General features: G+C 39.3%; 1 protein-coding gene across 4 annotated transcripts in view; it reads right to left on the bottom strand.

The window, feature by feature from the left end:
* Positions 1–19,922, bottom strand: part of LOC118886720 (speckle type BTB/POZ protein) — a 67,406-nt gene that overhangs the window by 9,646 nt on the left and 37,838 nt on the right. For all 4 annotated transcript variants that reach the window (XM_036836830.1, XM_036836827.1, XM_036836828.1 and 1 more), the window contains 5 exons: positions 10,664–10,806; positions 9,915–10,036; positions 7,858–8,009; positions 7,607–7,734; positions 532–709 (listed from right to left, as the gene is read on the bottom strand). In XM_036836830.1, the coding sequence (XP_036692725.1) occupies positions 532–709; positions 7,607–7,734; positions 7,858–8,009; positions 9,915–10,036; positions 10,664–10,741 (658 nt within the window). In that variant the 5' untranslated portion in view covers positions 10,742–10,806. The remainder of the gene's footprint in view (positions 1–531; positions 710–7,606; positions 7,735–7,857; positions 8,010–9,914; positions 10,037–10,663; positions 10,807–19,922) is intronic.

Raw genomic sequence — 19,922 nt, 5'->3', positions numbered from 1 at the left:
GAGGTAAGGCCATCAGACTGCCTTAACAGTTCCTGCTGTGTGTCAGTCTTTCTGGTCTTAAAGACCAAGGGCCTATTACTAGAACAAGACCTGATCTTCCACGTCACTGGCAACATTCTCATTCTTCTAGTATGTTTGTATGGAAGAGAGGGCTAAGACCTCCAGGGCTGGGGACTTGGCTATGTGGTGGTTTAGTCCCGAGTCCAGAATCCTCTCCATTACATCCTAAGTCCCTGTCTAGGGGCTGATACCTGCTCTTAACCAGTGTTTTGACATCTAACCTCCAGGTGCAAAGGCATCCAATACACATCATCATCCATTCCTTGAAATGTTGGCCTAAGTCCACTACAGAGAGTTATGGAGAGTAGCCCTTTGGTTTGACAACTAATGTCACCACAATATAAAAATATATTTAGCTGCAGTTTTTTGTACTAGTTCAAAAAGCTGACGCTATTCAAAAGGTGATTATGCAGCCTACTGTTTTTTTCCTTGTTTAATCACAACTAAAGCTCCCCATGAATAAATACTAACCTGCTAAGATAGCTTTGTGAGCCTGGAATTCCTGGCCAGCAACACACAAACAACAGTCTGTGAACCGGGAATTCTCCCACAGTCCTCCTAACTCATCCGCCAACCGGCACTCAGGAACCTTCACCATATTCATGGTGTTCTGGCCAGAAATGTTGACAGAATCTTGCACCACACTCACCTGTGAAAGATAAGAAAACACAGTCCAAAGCTTTTGTTACCAGGAATTTTCTTCCCAGCAGGAGGAGAGATGACTTTTACCTGTGTTTTATAGTACATTTAGAAACTGATGTTAGGCATATTCTCTTGAAACCACCTTCACAAATGAAGTCTTTAACCTCTGGATCAAGTAATTTCCAAACTATCATGATCATACTTATTCTACACCATCTCAGGACAATAAGGAGAGAGCCCCACAAATCTCCTTTCTCTTCCAAACTTCTAATAAGCTCCTCCTTCCCTGCCCTGAAGACCTGGGCAAAACCCCCAGAGGGAAAAAACTGACAGAAACAAATGTTAAACCTCAAGTATTTACCTTATTCTGCCTTAAGCAAAAGGTTAAATGCAAAGAACTCTATAGAAACTGCCATTTAAACTAAACTCTCCAGAGAAAAGAATCTAATAAGCCTAAAAGCACTTCACTTTTTTCAGTTAGTTCTGGAACATAAAAATAAAATGCAGCTTCCATAGGGCCTGGTAAATAATTGGCATTTCCTCACAAATGTTAGTTTAATGAACAGGACTGGGCCTGGAAGATCTTGCGTAGCGATAACTGGGTGGGTATCCCACACCATTTATACCCTTACTCAGTCATTGGTGACAGTGACATACAAGATGACTGGCTCCAGCTGGGCATGCACTTACAGCTTTGGAACAGAATGACGACAACGAGGTTATAGAGGAATCCAACTTGCCACTTGGCTTCAGCAGCAGCATGGTTTAACCAGTTGAATTAACTGTTCAGTCTAGAGAAAAACCCTGGTAACTTGTAGATGGATCAATGAAACTCACGTAAGTTTGTCAGGATACAAAATACAAGGATTTATAAACCATATAACATTATAAAATAAATGTAAATTACCAAACTGAAGATGAGACCCAACAGATCAGTCTTCTGCCTGACAACCCTGGCTATGCTTCCTCTCCTATATCACATTAGGTTAGAAATGTTAAAATGAAAGCAGGATTCACAAACCTTGAGAATCAGCTCCCCACTCTTGCTATTCCTATGAGTTAGATGAGAAAGACTGCTGAGGAACATCCTAAATGACCCAAATTTCTTTTAACCTTCAAGATGCAAGTCATCCCTTCCTTAAATGCAGTCATAAACCCAGAGGCAAAGTTAATGCCCCATCCAAATGACCTGTAGTCCCTTCGGTGTAGGAGTGAGATATTTACTATCAGGTCAAGAAGTTTATTCATTTGTTTAAAACTAGCTGTTACGGTCTTGAGCAATGAAGCAACCAAGCTAATGAACTATGAATGTGCTTAGCATTAGTAGCACATTTATCAGAGCCAGAGTATAACATTATTTTAATAGCCCAGGACCCAACACAAACCACCCCACAGAGATCGTCCCATGTAAGATCTCTAATTTGGTTCAGCAACTTTCTCATATTAACACCCTTACTTCTTTGATATAATATTAACACCAAAAGTAGAAGTAGCCTACTTCCAGTTTTAGTTTCAAAATACTGCTGATTTAAAAACAAACAAACAAAACACCAAGGAAAAGACCAATTAAATCCAACTTCCTCATAGGGAAAGGCAGGAATCTCTTGGGATGGCCAATGAAGGGAATGGAGAATGCTTTTGGCACTGGGTTCCTAAGCTTGAATTAAACCAGGCTGACAGGAGCCCAAAGTCATTAACACTTGATGGCAATTTACTAGACTGGGTAAAATGAACTGCCAAGAGCCAAGCTGATTTTCAAACTATGGTTACCAGTGGACTCTGTGCTGGTTACATGTGCTCTTGGTAATGAGTGCGGCCCAAAGACTGTGACTCCTCTCACTGGGGCAATTCCTCTCTTCAGACACAGACAGGAACACAGCAGGAAGGAGAAAGTACCTTTACTGTCTGAGCCAGACTTGTTCTGCAGATATATGGATTCCTGGAGTCTCCAGAGCTCTGAATGTCTGGCACCTCTTACCAACATTAAATACGCTTAATTAAAAATAAATTTTAAATGGCATACACAAATGAGTCTTCAGAGCCCAAACTTTTAACTTAGAAAGGGATTGTTTTCCTCTGCAAATGATGATGCTAAAATGATACCATTTTGAGAAAAACTAAAGATTTTTTTTTAATGCCTATAAAGTTGACTACGGAGACTCATTCAGAATTGCAGCTGTGAAGATGACGTGACTGTGACATTTATGTCTTAGAAATGACTGCATGAAAATGTCTCAGGAAGGCTCTATAACCCTCTAAATTTCAAGTTGTAAAAGGGCCTCACTTTTAAAGTCAATTCCTTTTCTTAAAAAAGAAAATTTCATAAAAGACATAAAACTTCATAAAAGATTGTTCCATTTCTTGTATACTTTGTCTAAACATAGAATGTCAAGGTAAAACCACTGGAAATATATTTTTAATTTCTGTATAATTAAAACAATCAAGAAAAAATAAACAGACAGCATATAGATTGTTTATAGCAGCAGCACTATTTCTAATCAAAAGACTAACAACAATCTAAATGTCCATCAGGGGACTTCCCCGGTGGTCCAGTGGTTAAGAATCCGCCTTCCAATGCAAGGGACGTGGGTTCGATCCCTGGTCAGGCAGCTAAGATCCCGCACGCCACGGGGCAACTAAGCCCGCGCGCCGCAACTACTGATCCTGCATGCTCTGGAGCCCACACGCTACAACTAGAGAGCCCATGTGCTGCAACTACTGAGCCCGTGTGCCACAACTAGAGAAGCCTGCGCACCGCAACTAAGACCCAAAGCAGCCAAATAAATAAATATTAAAAATAAATAAATAAATGTCCATCAGCAAGAGAATGAATAAACAAACCAATCAACTGTCATGTGAATACACAACAAACTACTGTACAGCACTAAAAATCAAGAATTATGGTTATATTCACAATATAAATAAATTTTAGAAACATAATATGAAAACAGCAAGTCCTAGATGACTACATACATCCTGACACTATTTTCATAAAGCTCAAAAACAAGCGAACCTAAACAATAGATTGTTCAGGCATGCAAATAATAAACAAGGGAATGATAAACAATTCAAAAGCGCTGTTTATTATCATCATCTGAGTAGGGAGACAACAGGTCTAAGGGACAGGGGAGAAGCATATATAGGTCAGTTCTAAGTTATTGGTGATGTTGTTGGGTTGGGTGGTAAGTTTACTACATTATCATGTTTATAACCTATAATGATAATACATATTTAATCACCATTTTTGTAGGTCAAGATCAAATATTATTAGCATTTTCATAAGTTCAACTAATATATCCAAATAATTCATTTAAAAAATGATAAAAAGAAAAATTAATAGACCCACATATTTAAAATTTGGCAGAAATACATATTCCCAGGCTTTGAACGGATATTCTATGTTTGATAAGGAAAGATGTTTTAAGAGTTAACTAGGGCTTCCTTGGTGGCGCAGTGGTTGAGAGTCTGCCTGCTAATGCAGGGGACACGGGTTCGCGCCCTGGCCTGGGAAGATCCCACATGCCGCGGAGCAACTAGGCCCGTGAGCCACAACTACTGAGCCTGCGCGTCTGGAGCCTGTGCTCCGCAACAAGAGAGGCCACAACAGTGAGAGGCCCGCGCACCGCGATGAAGAGTAGCCCCCGCTTGCCACAACTACAGGAAGCCCTAGCACAGAAACGAAGACCCAACATAGTAATCAATCAATCAATAAAAAAATCTAAAAAAAAAAAGAGTTAACTAGTTTCGAGATATTTCATATTTGGTATTTCATATTTCATATGGTATTTAATATTTCAACTTTAATTGCAACATTACAAAGAGGCACTGGAATCTTCTACCTGTCAGAGGCATATACACTGACGGTGGAATACATGTATATTTACTGCTAACAGCTACTTGTTTTCAATATAAATAAATGCAAAGAAGATCAACAGAAGCTGAAACATTTCAAGTAGATTTTCTGTTGTCCAAATTATTACAGAGAAAATTAAAAGTATAAAGCTTTCATGATTCTCTCTTTCATTACCAAAAAAAAACTTGGTAGAGCCCACGTTTCCTTGGGTAAATGGCATTCAGTTTCACTTAGTGTAGCACAGCAGACTAGAGATGGAAAATGGAGAGCTGACATAGCCCTGACACTAATTTGCTGCACAATGTTAGGAAAAATTACCTGACCTCCTTAGGCACTGCTTCTCTCCCCACTAACATGAAATGAAGAGAAAAGAACTAACCTAGCTCAAAGGATTGTGATAAGAGACAATTAAGGGAATGCGTTAACTAAGCAATATCAACTTGGAAGAATTGCCGTACTTCCTAACAGTCAGACAGAAAGATCACTGAGAATCAAAAGTGAACCCAGTGTGGCACATTACAAACAAGACTACCCAGTTGGCATTTTTCAGAGTTTCATTAATAGTTTTACCACTGAAATACAGCCCAAACACACAAATGCGTGATTCTCAGTCTTTCACCTTCGGATTCCCTCTTGTGGCCTCTGGGAACAGACCAAAAATATCCACAAAACAACTGTACTTATTACTTACATCAGGACAGGACTGAAGTGCCTGGGCCAAAGACTGAGTAAGGAATGGAACAGTGGAGTACTCATAACCTAAATTTGTATGTGGACATCAACTTCATAAAGGCCTCTAAATTATAAGAAAATACTAACTAAACCAATAATAAATAGAATATAAATATGAACAAAATAAATTTGTTTATAAATATTCTATTGATAGAGGTAGCAAAGGTCAAAGGGTTAGAATTTGCACCAAAGGATGATCCAGCTCTGAAATGCACTAAGCACTCAGATGAGTTGCAGACATTTTTAAAACCCACACATTCAAAACACACCCCCCACGCAACTGTCTTGCAATGCTGAATGCTACTAAGTCCACAGAGAGCCTTGGAACAGAAACGAGTCTCACTAGGCACGAGCCCAAGAACAAGAAGCAACACTCAGCACCTGTGGCCAACAGAGAAGTGTGAGAGGAACAGATGGCACACCTGGTCTGATGGTAAGAAACCGATGGCATCAGCAGAATCCAACAGACGTTTCCCTGTTCAACATCTCCTCATTTCCAAAGTGTCATCTCACTTCCCTTCTAAGTCAGTAAGGCATTTCTAAACTTAACCACAGGATTTCTCCTAAGAGAATTTCATATGGGGAAGCAAGGAGAGAGTGCACCTCGGACTTAACTACAGGATGAGAGATTGCCAAGTGAGGGCAGGCCAACTGGTTTCCAAATCAAGAATGTCAATACAAGGGCTGGAGCAGATGGAATGGATCTGGTGACGGTATAGAGGGGAAGCATGTGAGAAAAGGCTGGACCCACTGTGGACTTGAAAATGCTACAATAAAGGTTTTGGTGTTGCCTAAAGCACCAGATGCGTTATTTAGAGGCAATTTCTCTTCCTTCAGAGAGCAGTTCAAAAATTGGCTTTCGTTTCCAACAGAAATTAGAATTTTCCACTATTTTAATTTTTTTCTGAAATATAGGATCTCTAAGGTGGGTGAATATTAAATTGATGGTTTGTTTATGTAACATCCAACATCACATAAAACCACCTAATTGTTCTCATTTCTCCACTTGGGCAACTGAGTATGATCTATAACTACTTGGATTTATGTAGAATTCAAATTCCAAGTCCATCAGACAAAAAACAACTGCAAAATTTTATGTATTTTTACAGACGCCATCACTCTAGTATTTCCTTCTTTTAGTTAGCAATTAAAAAGGAGAAAAGGCAGCTATTATGCAAACTATATTTTATGTATTCAGTGTGATATTTTAATAAACTATAGCTCCCAAATTTCCTAATCACCAGCAACTATTCCATGGAAATATTCAATGAGCTGTGACTTGGAAAAGAAGCTGCTGGCCAGGACTCGTCTACAAAGGGGCGAGATTCCTAAGGGACACCTTTCCTACCGTGCAGGCGGTGATATGCTGTGAGCCTATTATTTGACAGAGCGCACTGCTAGCTGGGGAACTTGCCTGCACCTTCCCCATGAAAGCACAGTGGTCCTTTTCATAAAGTGATGTTGCTCAGGAAGCAGCTCCTTGACCATACGATGTACAGGGAATGCCAACATCCCAGCTGACTGGAGGTTTTATTCATTTCTTACACTGTGAGCTTATGAGTATCTATAAATGTATTGATAACAGCATGAAATGACCAATTAGTATATACTCATTAAAGAAACCATTTTTCAACTCACTCTCAGTTTGGGAATTTTACTTCAAGCCTTCTCCTATAAACCTGAAAAAGGCTCTTTAGGTCATTGGGGAGAGAAGGACTCTCCCAACTGACTACAGGTAACTCTCTTAGCTAACTATGAGTTAGAGAGCTTTATATAACCTTCACTCTAGAAAAAATGGTTCTCACCTTCCTATTTCACAATTACCAGCAAGACAAACTGGAGACACTCAACAACTGATAAGAGTCATCTAGTTCGAAAAGCAGAAAAGGAAAGTGCTCTATCAAACACACGTGGACTTCATACTCAAGGAGGAGCCAGAAAGCTCAAGGAACAAATATATTTACATATCTAGTTGCTGGTCATTCTCCTCAGCTTAAAGTTAACAGTCCTTCCAAATGCTTTCTGAAAAAATCCACAGGGAAAAAGCCAGAATTCTGACCCAAGCAGCTAAAAAATCACACATACCAAGATAGTGCACAACCTTTGTTTTTAAGAACAGTAACAAGTGGAAAGCTGAGATGCCCAACAACCTTGAAATCACGGCACAGCTTTTCAGTCAGTCACATAAATCACATTTGTGCAGCACCACTCCACTTGGGGATTTTTCTCACTCACCATCCTTGATACAAAACAATTACGTCTACTGATACCCATCAGGTCTGGGAATTGCTACTCTCACAGCAGGGTAAAAGGACTCACCTCACAGAAGAGGGTAAGCTTGTCATCAGGGAGAAGCCCATTGGCCTCATCCAAGAGAAAATCTCTACGGATGAATTTTTTGAATCCCCAGTCTTTGCCTTGCACAAACCTATATGCCCGTTGACTCTCTGGAGTGAAAAAAAAAAAAGTTATATTTAGGATTACTCAAAAAACCGTATCAAATCCACAATTTGTCAATATATAAAGTTGCCAGATGTGAAAATAAAGAGTCGAACAAAGATAACATTTACCCATAGCTTTGGTTTCTTCTCCCTTGGCATTCAGGATGGAGAATTTGAATTTTGCTCGAACTTCACTCTTTGGACAGCTGACCAGTAACAGGTAAAGTGACAGGTAATCTTTGCTCTCTTCATCTAGCCCTTTTGGGTTTACCCGCAAACACCTACCCAAAACAGAAAAAAAAAACGTCGAAACCATCCGTGTTTGTAGGCTCATGAAAGGACAGGAGGGAACTAGAACATCCGAATTGAGAGGGAGATGTTAAAAAAACAAAACAGACAAAAAAACCCCAGGCCCCATAGCAGGAGATTCTGATTCAGTAAATGACTACTTGGAAATCACTTTTCTAGAGCAACCTCAGGCACCTTTTAAAAAGTAAACAATAAAGGGGCATCCTAGAATCTGACAACACATCCCCTGCATCTCTTCCTCTTTCCTCATAATCTCCCAAATCAGTCTTTTTTCCCCCTAAAATATTTTAAAATTCAGCCTAGACTCAATCTATTCTAATCCTCAATCTTAGGAAAAGCAGCCCCTTATTTTGTTGCGACTGCAGTGAAACCAGGAAAAAAAAGTCAGTGAGCCTTTCAATATCACCTTGGGAGAGAAAAAGAATTCTAGAGAAATATGTGAGTAGTAAATAATCTTTTATAGATATTTTATCAATCTGGCAATGATATTCTAAGATTAAAATAAAGGAGGCAGTATGGAGGAAGCACAGACAAAAGTAAACTCCCATTACACAGGGTAGAGTTCCAAGCCAGACTTCTAAATAGAGTTAGAGATGCCAATATGTTACCAATGGATCAAAACAAAATTCAGACAGAATAGGTTCAACTCAGTTAAGTTGTAAATGTCATTAGCTGAACTGCATGTGGTTCAAACACCGCTTCTACCACATACAATACACAGGCCATATGTATCCTTAGGCCTTGCCAGTGTTATGGCACCTCTCTCAAAACAGGTGGCCCAATTCAGTGCTTCTCCAGGAAGTGCATATGCCACATACATCACTACACAATTGTGCTAAAGATGCGGATTTAAATACAATGCCTAAGAATAAGCCTTCTCTCAGCACCTAGCAGTACACTGCTTATGTACATGGCCAAAAAGTACTAAACGAAAGGAGAGTTGTTAAAACTTTTCAGTGGGATATCAGAGGTCAAAAATGGTGGTTCACAGATATGTGTTCTGGTCTTTGTAGAGAGCACATGGATGTATCCGTAACTGCCTGCCCCTCCTCGAGAAAACACATGGCTTGGATAGGACTGACCCCCACTCCCAGATCCTATTCCCCTTGCCACAGGGATCAACTGAGGGAACCTAGATCTACACCAATCAGTGCATTCTTGGCCACACAGTTCAGAGGAAGTTCAAAGAATTGGTTGGATGGTAGCGGGTGATGCCCATTGCTACTGCCAGTCACCCTTCAACCACAAGGGAAGCTAAGCTTGAGATGTCAAACAGTGTGGAGAGCAGGGCACAGCAGAGAGCGATGGGGTCCTTAATCTAACCATTGGGCTGTCTGCTGGATCAAACTACCTTCAAAGACATCCTACACCGTGGGCATTCCAGGTACATAAGTAAACAAATCTCCTTTATTGTTTAAAAACAGGCAATCTAAAAGCCAAGAGATATTACATTAAAATCTAGATCTCATGCTTTTCTTGAAAACTCAGAAACTCTGGCAATGGGCAGCCCTCATCCACACATGCCTCTAGTGAGCTGGAGCTGAGCAGCCACCACTTCTTTTAGAAGGACATTCACTAGTTTGCCAAGTGGTCAACACTCATACCACGTATGGATACTATTTACAACACTGGCTCTCTTTACTCATTTACATTACCCTACAGCCATTTGAGTTTGCTGATCCCCTGATATACTCACTGAATTAATTCAACAAACTATACAGTGAGCATCTGTTATGTATCAGACACCAGGGAATACATTAAGAACAAAACAAAGTCCCTGCCATCAGGGATCCTCCACTCTAGTCAGTCTCCCGTGAAGCCAAGCAAAACAGGCAACTTATAGAAAAATTTTTATAGCTAAATGTATTCCTCCTCACCATTTCAGCTTATCATTGGCTCCTGATGAAAAGGTTGAACTTTTAATGACTTCACCCATTTCCTCCCGGCAAAAGCTAAAGTTATTGATGGTCCACATGTAGGAGAATTTCACTACTTTGATCTGTTGATAGAAAACCAGGAAGCAATTAAATAGGAAGTGGGTAACCTGAAAAACAGGCTGGAGATCAGATAATTTTCCCTCTCCCTCCCTCTGCATAATCCCATAGGAAGACAGCACTGTTTGGCCAGCATGGAGGCTCAGCCTTTTCTGTCTCTCATCTACTTTTTAAGAAATCTCACAGTGACCAACTGCTTTCATAACTTTTCTCAGCTTCTGAGAAACACTGGATGGAAAGTGAGAAAAACATGGACAAGGTTGGGAAAGCAGGTGATTAAGCCACACCTAAAATGAACCTCTGCTCAGAGCAGCTGTTTGATGATTTAGATGTTGATACCACTGCCTGGGGTTGCAATCTCAAACCTGGTTTCCCCCTAAGTTGCCCAACAGAGGAATACACTTCCGTCAAGGTGGATGTAGGCAGCAGATCCAGTTTCAAAGATTCCCCCCTTTCAACCTCCCATGAACGCCTAGGGCATTCAGATTCCTCATGGAAAACCAAGGCATGGAAAGTTGACAGGTACTTTATCTAACTATTTGGCAGGTTTGACCCACAGAAAGCAGGAAAGCCAACGTAGAAAAGAAATCTGATTCCTTTCGTCCCCCAAAATCCTCCCAAGAAGCACCTACCTGTGTGTAACACCAGCTCTCAGCTACTGGGCCACTCGACATTTCTGCCGGAGGTGGAGGACTTGGAACCCTTGACATCGCCAGTTTGAAGGTTAAACAAGATTTCCAAAGTCAGGGGACAAAGACTTCTGTTCCTCTTCACCCTGGTTGATGCAAGAAGCAAGAGAATTTTATTAGATTAATGGTATACTATCCTACTATTTCCATTTGACCTTCCAGAGACTGGAAACTCTGTCTCCTGCCTGGAATGCTCTACCCTTATCATTCAAATGGCTTCTTAGCATTCAATGTTAACCTCAGAGAAGATCACCTAACCTAAAACAGTCTCCTCATCACAATGATATCACCCTATTTTAATCTTCTGCACAATACTATTTAATATTATCTTACCAAATGAATTTACTCAAAGGGTACTTAAAGTACATCCATGAAAAGGCTACCTAAAGAGGAGACAGCATGGTGATCACCACATACAGCTTTACCACTGTATGTGGGCTCCTTCCCTTGAGGGTACAAATACTTTACTCCTAAAGGAAAATTACCTTGTTACCTTTCCAAATACTGTCTCATCTTCTCCTACACTTCAGTGCAAACTTATTATTAAGAATAAATAGTTTTCTGGGCTTCCCTGGTGGCGCAGTGGTTAAGAATCCGCCTGCCAATGCAGGGGACACGGGTTCAAGCCCTGGTCCGGGAAGATCCCACATGCCTCAGAGCAACTAAGCCCGTGCACCACAACTACTGAGCCTGCACTCTAGAGCCCGCAAGCCACAACTACTGAAGCCCGCGCACCTAGAGCCCAAGAGAGCAACAAGAGAAGCCACCGCAGTGAGAAGCCCGCGTGCAGCAACGCAGAGTAGCCCCCGCTCGCCACAACTAGAGAAAGCCCACGTGCAGCAACGAAGACCCAACACAGCCAAAAATAAATTAAAAAAAAAAGAATAGTCTTCTATCTATCAACCCATTGCTAGCTGCTCTCTGGAAGGGCAACATTTATCCCTTTCTTAGATGTTTTCCTTTCTCTGTAGCATTAGAGATCTCTCTCCACTTACACTTCACCAGTATCTGATTTTCCAGATTCTTCTTGCTTTCTCTGTTCCTCTGTTCCATAGTATGGAGCCATAGGAACTCTCATACACTGCTGGTGAGACTGTAAATTATTAGGTATATTCGGGGTAGGAATTTGCCATATCTAGTAATGTTTAACCTACTTACACGTAAGACTTAGTAATTCTACTTTTAACTATATATGTGCTAAAGTAGTGGTTCTCAAACTTTAGGTGCATCAGGATCACTTGCTAAACAGATTGCTGGGCCCTGCCCCCCAGAGTTTTTGATTCAGAGGTTTGGAATGGCCCAAGAATTTCCATTTCTAACAAGTTCCCAGGTGACCCTGATACGCCCTGGAACATTTTGAGAACCACTGTCCTAGAAAAACTGCACACGGGCACAAGAAGACATGGACAAGGTCGTTCAATGTGGCAGTTACAGACAAACAAACTAAAAATCCATTAGGAGGGAAACAGATAACTAAATTGGGTTATTTCCATACTATGAAAAACTACTTCAGGATTTAAAAGTAATGAACTACATCTACAGCACCATGGAGATGAGTGAGATCTAACACGACACTAATGAAAAAAAGCAAGTTTTGGAATGTCATGTGCAGTACACTATTTATGCAAATTTAAGATTTATATATTATTTACAGATATATGCATACAGTAGAATTGAAAAAAATCATTGACAAGCTATGTATCAGATTCATGATGGGAGAGCAAGGACGAAGAATGAAGCTGGGAAAAGAATGTAAGACATTTCAAGTTGATCTCTCATGTGTTTTTAAAAATTAGGATGACCTGAGGCAAATATGACAAATGTCTTTTAGTTTGGGATGATAGCTATTTTAGTATATACTACCCTTTGTACTGTTCTGCTTTATCTTTAAAATATATTTTATTGGGACTTCCCTGGTGGTCCAGTGGTTAAGACTTCACCTTCCAATGCAGGGGGTGTGGGTTTGATCCCTGGTCAGGGAGCTAAGATACCAACCACATGCCTCTCGGCCAAAAAATCAAAACAAAACAGAAACAATACTGTAACAAATTCAATAAAGACTTTAAAAATGGTCCACATCAAAAAAAAAAACTTAAATAAAATAAATTTTATTAATTGTGGGAATAGTGTAAGGATGTACTTACTCCATCATATCATACATTGTCTGGTTTACAATATACAAGGGAGAAATTTCTTACCTGAACACCTGGTCTGTTTTCAGCTATGGACAGACAATATGAATCTATATCTAATAATGCTGCTCTCTTTGCTTGGCTACTAGGAAGCCCTGAGACAAATCTGACCCATCTCTTGAAACTACAGACTCATATGCTCATTCTATATGCTATACTGTATATAGGCTCATATGATCCCTCTACTATAGCTTTATTATTATTTTATTTTATTATCATTATTTTTTGGCTGCATTGGGTCTTTGTTGCTGCGTGCAGACTTTCTCTAGTTGTGGCGAGCGGGGGCTACTCTTCGCTGCTGCACGCGGGCTTCTCACTGCGGTGGCTTCTCTTATTGCAGAGCACGAGCTCTAGGCGCGCGGGCTTCAGTAGCTGTGGCTTGCGGGCTCTAGAGCGCAGGCTCAGTAGTTGTGGCACATGGGCTTAGTTGCTCTGAGGCATGTGGGATCTTCCCGGACCAGGGCTTGAACCCATGTCCCCTGCATTGGCAGGCAGATTCTTAACCACTGCACCACCAGGGAAGTCCGAATAGCTTTATTATTTTCTTAACATTGTTATACAGTTTGCTATAATTCCCTGAACTGATTTATTTTACCGTTTGATATGTTAAGTATTTCTGGAAACTGCCTCAAATCCTTCATAGAAAGAGGTATAAATGAATAACAAAAAAAAAATCACTCAACTCACACACATTCACTGGCCACTTAAGTAATAAGCATGGAACAGGAGTAATAAGATATAGTTGCACCCTCACAGAGTAATACCACCAGTATTACCAGAGTCCCCATTGGTTTTAACACAATCCTACATGCGTTTATAATTAAAACATCCCATGTAATCACACATGAAGTTAAGTCTTATATACATGATGTGCTATTTCACTTAAACTAAGCACTGCAATGGAATTTGGGCCTCCCTGGTTTGTGCAATTCAGGATTCATGATAATATCAAGAAAAGAGACCTGTGATCAAGGTAGACTTGCATTTGATGGAAAACACCTTCTCACAGAACTGTTTGTCTAGTAGTGAGTAAATGCACCTCAGGAGGTTTTACAAATCCCAGTTACCACTACTGCCAGTAGGAGCCAGAATGAATTTTCAAAATTCCCAATTAAAACTATCTTTTGAGCAGGTTGGAATGAAGATGTGAATTTTACATGTTAGTTAAGAGCATAAAACTTGGCTCTGTAGGTGTGAGGTGCAGGCTCAGCTCTATATTGATAGATCATAAAATACTAATTTGAATTTATTTTTGAAGTTTAAAAAAATACTTCAAATTTATCTAACAATTAACAAGTTAAGAATTCTCTGGGCTTCCCTGGTGGCGCAGTGGTTGAGAATCTGCCTGCTAATGCAGGGGACACGGGTTCGAGCCCTGGTCTGGGAAGATCCCACATGCCGCGGAGCAACTGGGCCCGTGAGCCACAACTACTGAGCCTGCGCGTCTGGAGCCTGTGCTCCGCAACGGGAGGGGCCGCGATAGTGAAAGGCCCGCGCACCGCGATGAAGAGTGGCCCCCACTTGCCGCAACTAGAGAAAGCCCTCACACGAAAACTAAGAGACCCAACACAGCCATAAATAAATAAATAAATAAATAAAGTATTAAAAAAAAAATTTAATCTTTAAAAAAAAAAAAAAAGAATTCTCGAAGCCTAAGAAAAAGACAAGTTTAAAAACCAGTTTATTTTAATGGCTTAACTGTTGCTACTGAACCATGGTCCATTATCACAACCAGGAAAAAAATACAACTTTGGTCTTGGCCATTTTTACCTATCTTTTTTGCTTCTCATTTATTCTGTAGAGAAGTCTTTGGTTTCTTTTAAAATATCACCAACCTTTCTTCCAATTTTTAAAAGTGTCCAACCCAGCAGTCAGTAGAACTGGAGAATCGGCTTTAGACTCTGAGGAGGTCTAACCACAAAACCTGCTGGGAGGGAAATCGACTAGGACAGCACAAATCTAATTAATTTCACTCACAGCAGGCACCATGGGCAAAGTGTTCATAAGCAAAGTAGCCTGGCTGTACGTGAACTCTTCAGCACTTCATGCCAACTGCTGCAGATGCCCAGCAGAAAAACAATTTTAGAAAAGAGGAGGTCTATTTGAGGGTCATGGTTTGAGAACCTTTGTAGGAGACAACTAGCAGCACCAAAATACACTGTTCCTGGCTTCAAACAAGTTAAAACAAGACTGTCCAAGTTCTCTAATGAGAAATGTATTTTCCCAAGCTTAGCAAACTTCCCAGTATGCTGACAACTCAGAGGCTGAACATATCTGTTATACACCACCATTTATTTTCCTGTTCACTCTATTAAATCCTGACAATTTCACGTTGTTTAATATAATACACAAACATGTACAAGCTAGATGGCTGGGAACATGGTTTCTTGCCAAAGAATGGTTTGTTAGGGACTTTTAAAAGCCTGTAACTATTTTTTCTCTTGGTTTAAAGCCTGGTACAGTTTCCAAGTAAGGAAAAATCCCAATGTTGTAACTATTTTAAACTTGAGAGACGTTTGCATTTTCCAAAACAGAAGATGCCAAAAAGACTTGACAAAACAAAAAACAAAAAAACCCCCCAAAAACTATAGAAAGCCTTGGGTATATTCATTTTTGAGAAACTTTTGGGACCTCAAAGGAATGTTTGTATTTCTTCTGTTACAGTGTCCTCAATCATATACAGCCCAGGAGGTAATAACTTCTTTCTCATTACCCCAAGGACAGATTATTACAGGTCATACTGACTTCCTCTCTTGCAAGGTTTGAATGACTTCTGAATATTTGTTATGGGTAAACTTTTTGCAGATCAATCTACTCTAACAAAATACTAAATGTACTTTTTTCTTTTTCTTTTATTTTTTTTTTTAATTTAGAGACACTTCTTAAAATGAAACCAAGGGCAATCAAGAGAGACTTCAATCAGCAAAGGAAAGACTAGGGTTTCTCATGTCTCATGTCAGGTTCATGTTTCCTAAAATTTACAAGTTAAAGATGACTGCTTTTTTAAAATTGAGATATAACTGACATGTAACATTGTATTTTTAAAAAATTCTTTAACTGAGGGAGTTAGAATTGAGTGAATCTAAAGATCAAGAAGAAAAAAGTCAATAGCCTAACAGAAAAATGCGCAAAGAACAGCCAATGGTTTACAGACATGTAAGTATCAATGGTTCTTAAATATGTGAAAACAAGTTCAACTCTCATTCATAATAGATAAATGCAAATTAAACCACACATTAATTCACCCAGTGAATTGGCAAAGATTAAAATGTTTGATAACACTTGCCCAGGATAAGGAGAACATTTCTGATTAGAGTATAAACTGTTATAAACTTCATGAAGGGAAATGCATATCAGAATGAATAAGAAATGTATATACCCTTTGATCCAACAATTCCATGTCTAGAAATTTATCCTACTAATATATTTAATATGACAAATATAAAAGGTTTTTCAATGTGGCACTATTTGTAATCACAAAAACATGGAAATAACCTGAAAGTCCATCAATAGGGGATTGATTAAATAAATTATGATACAGACAATGTAATAATAATATCTATTTAAAAAAGGAATGGGGAAGCTCTTTCTATCTAAAGAGGCAGAAATATTTATGTATGTATGTATGTATGTGTGTGTGTGTGTGTGTGTGTGTGTGTAAAATATCTCTGTCTGTAAAGCTACACAAGACTCTAGGGACACTGGTTACTTCCAAGGAAGGAAACTGGGTACTTGGGTGAGAAGGAGAATTTCCACTGTTCCCATTTGTATTTACTGAGTTTTGAACCATGTGAATACATTACCTTTTCAAATAATGAATAAAACTATTTTAAAAGGAATCAGCAGACTTCACAATTAATTCTTCTAGGTTATGAGATGGCTTATAAGTCAGACCCTTATAAGAAACAAGACAGGAATTCTTCAGTGACTTCCACTCCTATCCAAATAAAATCTACCTTTTGTCATGACTGCCAAAGCTTCAGCGCACCTCCCTGACCTCATCTAACACTTACCCTTCTCAATCACCATGCTTTAGTCACTCAGGCCTTTAATTCTACTTGGTAAACACATCAGGCTCTTTCCTCAGCCTGGAGAGCTCTTTCTTCCCTCAGATCTTTTCACAGCTGGCTCCTTCTTGTCATTTAGGTGTCCTATCAAATGTAATATCCTCAGAGAGGTCATCCCTGACCCACCAGATCTGAAGCAGTCCCCACTTCTAGCCTCTTTCATCACATTACCCTATTTAAATTTCTTTTTTAATACCACTATCTGAAATTACCTTGTTTTTATATTTTCACTTGTCTACGGTCTCTCCCACTAGAAGTTAAGCACAATGAGAGAACAGCATCCCCCTGTGCCTAAAATGGTATCATAATAGGCACTCAATAAATATTTGTTCAATGAAATTGCTGTTGACTAACTAGACTACTGTCTTTTGGGATCATATTTTTCCTTAATGAGCTTTAGTTAAAAGATTAAAGTTTGGGAGTTGCTGAATGAGTAACAGCTATAGGAATCCAAGCATACTCTTAAAACAAGAAAATATTTTAAAAAGAAAACTGTCAGTTAATCTCTTATTTTGAAGAACTAATTTAATACATTCCAAAACTACATTTTTCTTTATTAAAAAAAAAATCCAAGAAAAGTTGGGAGAAAGAGAAGTGTGCAGGGCTAAATGGGAAGTTCTTGAACCCACAAGACAACAGTAATATTAGCACATCTTCCAGGATAAGTCGATCCTGAAAGAACCATTACAGCAGCTGTCAGAAACTGAGGACCTCTCAGTTATTTCAAGTTAAATTCTATACAGTAAAATTCCAATATACTGATAAAAATGAGGCAGATTCTTAGCATTTATTTAGATTTGATCTATGATTCCCTTAAAATTGACATGTAGAGAAACGATAATTAACATTAAATATATACACGTGTACACATGTGTACAGATATAAAGAGAGACAGAGAGACATACCTTTAAGACATGTATAGACACATTAAGTTTTTTCTATACCAGGCTAAGATGCAGAACATATTTTCTACCATAGCCAAATATTTAACTAAGAGTTCAATTGTTTTTGCAACTGTTGTGTTTAGGGAAAACTCAGAAACATGTATAGTGTTATATATGCATGTCAGTACCTTTAAGATTTTCCCAGTTCACAGATCTCTTAGGCAAGCACAGACTCTGAAATGACTGTGAGGATGAGACATGCTTTTATACATAAAAAGGCGATTTTTCCTTCTTCTCCTCAATCTAAGTGTTACAAGATAAGAGTTTTATAGAAATACCCCGGCTAGTAAAGTTCATCCAAAGTCAAAATGAAGAGGAACAAGAAGATACATGGAAGAATTTCAAGTCGTGGAAAGCAGAGGAATAAACAACAGACTGCTCCCACTGACTCCCAAACCTCATCATGTGCTGGCTGTTCATAGCCTTACTGCCCTTCTCTATAGGTTATAAATAACTACAATGTGTCCTTGTCCCCAAGGAGACCTCAGCAACCAGCTCAAAGGTTAAAATATGGAATAATTCTCAATATGGATGCAACTTTTCCAGTCAGAAAAAAAAAAAAAAATCAAAGAGCAGAAAGATTTATTGCCAATTTAAGTTAAGGGCTAGGGAATCATTCCCTCCCCCTAAAAACTATCCATTATGTAAGAGTTGTTGATATGGACACATTAGCATGATTCCCTACCCCAAAAATACGTCCAGGGACAGCATGCTCTGCTCCAAATGCAGAGGTCTGTCCTGGAAGGAGGTAGGTGCCATTAAACAAACTTGTGGGATTGCATCTCCTTAGATCTTAAAAAGACTTCTGGAGTTTTTGTTTTGCTTTTTAATTTAGGCACAAACGACTACATCTACATAACAACACAGAAGGAAACAATTCCTGTCTCCGCTTGGCTGGAGGGTCCTGCAGCATAAACCGTGATGGCTGCAACAGGCACAGGTTTCACAAGGTCTGGGTTCTTTCCATCAGGTGATGTGCTGCTGTTGTTAATTACTAACCCCCTGCTAGGGAAACAAACAAACCCTCCTCCAACTGCTTTTAAAAAAAAAGGCAGATAGGGTTCATAGGATTAAGCTTCTCCACACATCACTTTCAAAATCCATCATTTGGGAGATGTCTGAAATGGAATGACAACGAATCCAAATCAGCAAACAAACCTGACTATAAAGGGGCTATTTCACTTCAAAGTGGATCTCAGCTCCAAAGGAAAACACTTTTAGAAATGAAATTAGATAGGCAGAGGCAATCAGCAACTTCTCTCTTTTCACAAATTATAATAATGTGTTGATTCCACTGAATAGCTTGGGCAAAAATCTCTAGGGCCACAAAGAGCAAACTTAGGAAAGATGAAGATTTTAACACATCCCACATGTTATCAAAGACTTCTCCTCTAGGTTGAGAAAATTTATTCTAAAACAAGAGCTGGAACAGAATTTTAAAAAAGAAGAAGGAAGAGGAAGAAGAGGGAAAAAACCTTATGGCTAAGAAGACTCTATTTATTATGTAATTATATTCCCAAAGCTGTTTTGAGATCTGAGAGACAGTTTTTCACCTTCTCTCTCCCCTCAACTACAACTATGAAGAACCTTATAAAATCAAATAGTAAACAGATGAATGCCTTGGCCTTAATACAATTTAAGCATGTCTAACTTGCAAGGAATTCAAAAACAAAAGAGTCATTTCATGAAACAAATAGGCAGAGGTTGCATAACCCCACAGGATCTTCTGGCCTTTATAGAAGCCAAATTCAACAAGCAGTTCTCTTTGGCCATCGATGTTTCAGTCAAGCCATTTACAAATATTTCTTGCTAATACTGTCTGGTTACAGAAAGGGCCCAAGGAATGTATACCAAAGAATAAATTCTAAACTGGTCTTAGGGCATATAATTTGGAATAACTTCATTAACTTAGAAGCTGAAAAGACCCACCTGCTCCAGAGGATTTGGTCTTCTACAAGGGCAACCGATCCTCTTCAGCATTTACTACTACATACTATCT

This window comes from Balaenoptera musculus, chromosome 20 (genome assembly GCF_009873245.2).
Source record: "Balaenoptera musculus isolate JJ_BM4_2016_0621 chromosome 20, mBalMus1.pri.v3, whole genome shotgun sequence".
NCBI classification, from domain to species: Eukaryota; Metazoa; Chordata; class Mammalia; order Artiodactyla; family Balaenopteridae; genus Balaenoptera; species Balaenoptera musculus.
Note: the sequence above shows the minus strand (reverse complement) of the source record. Positions and strands in the feature narration are given on the sequence as shown.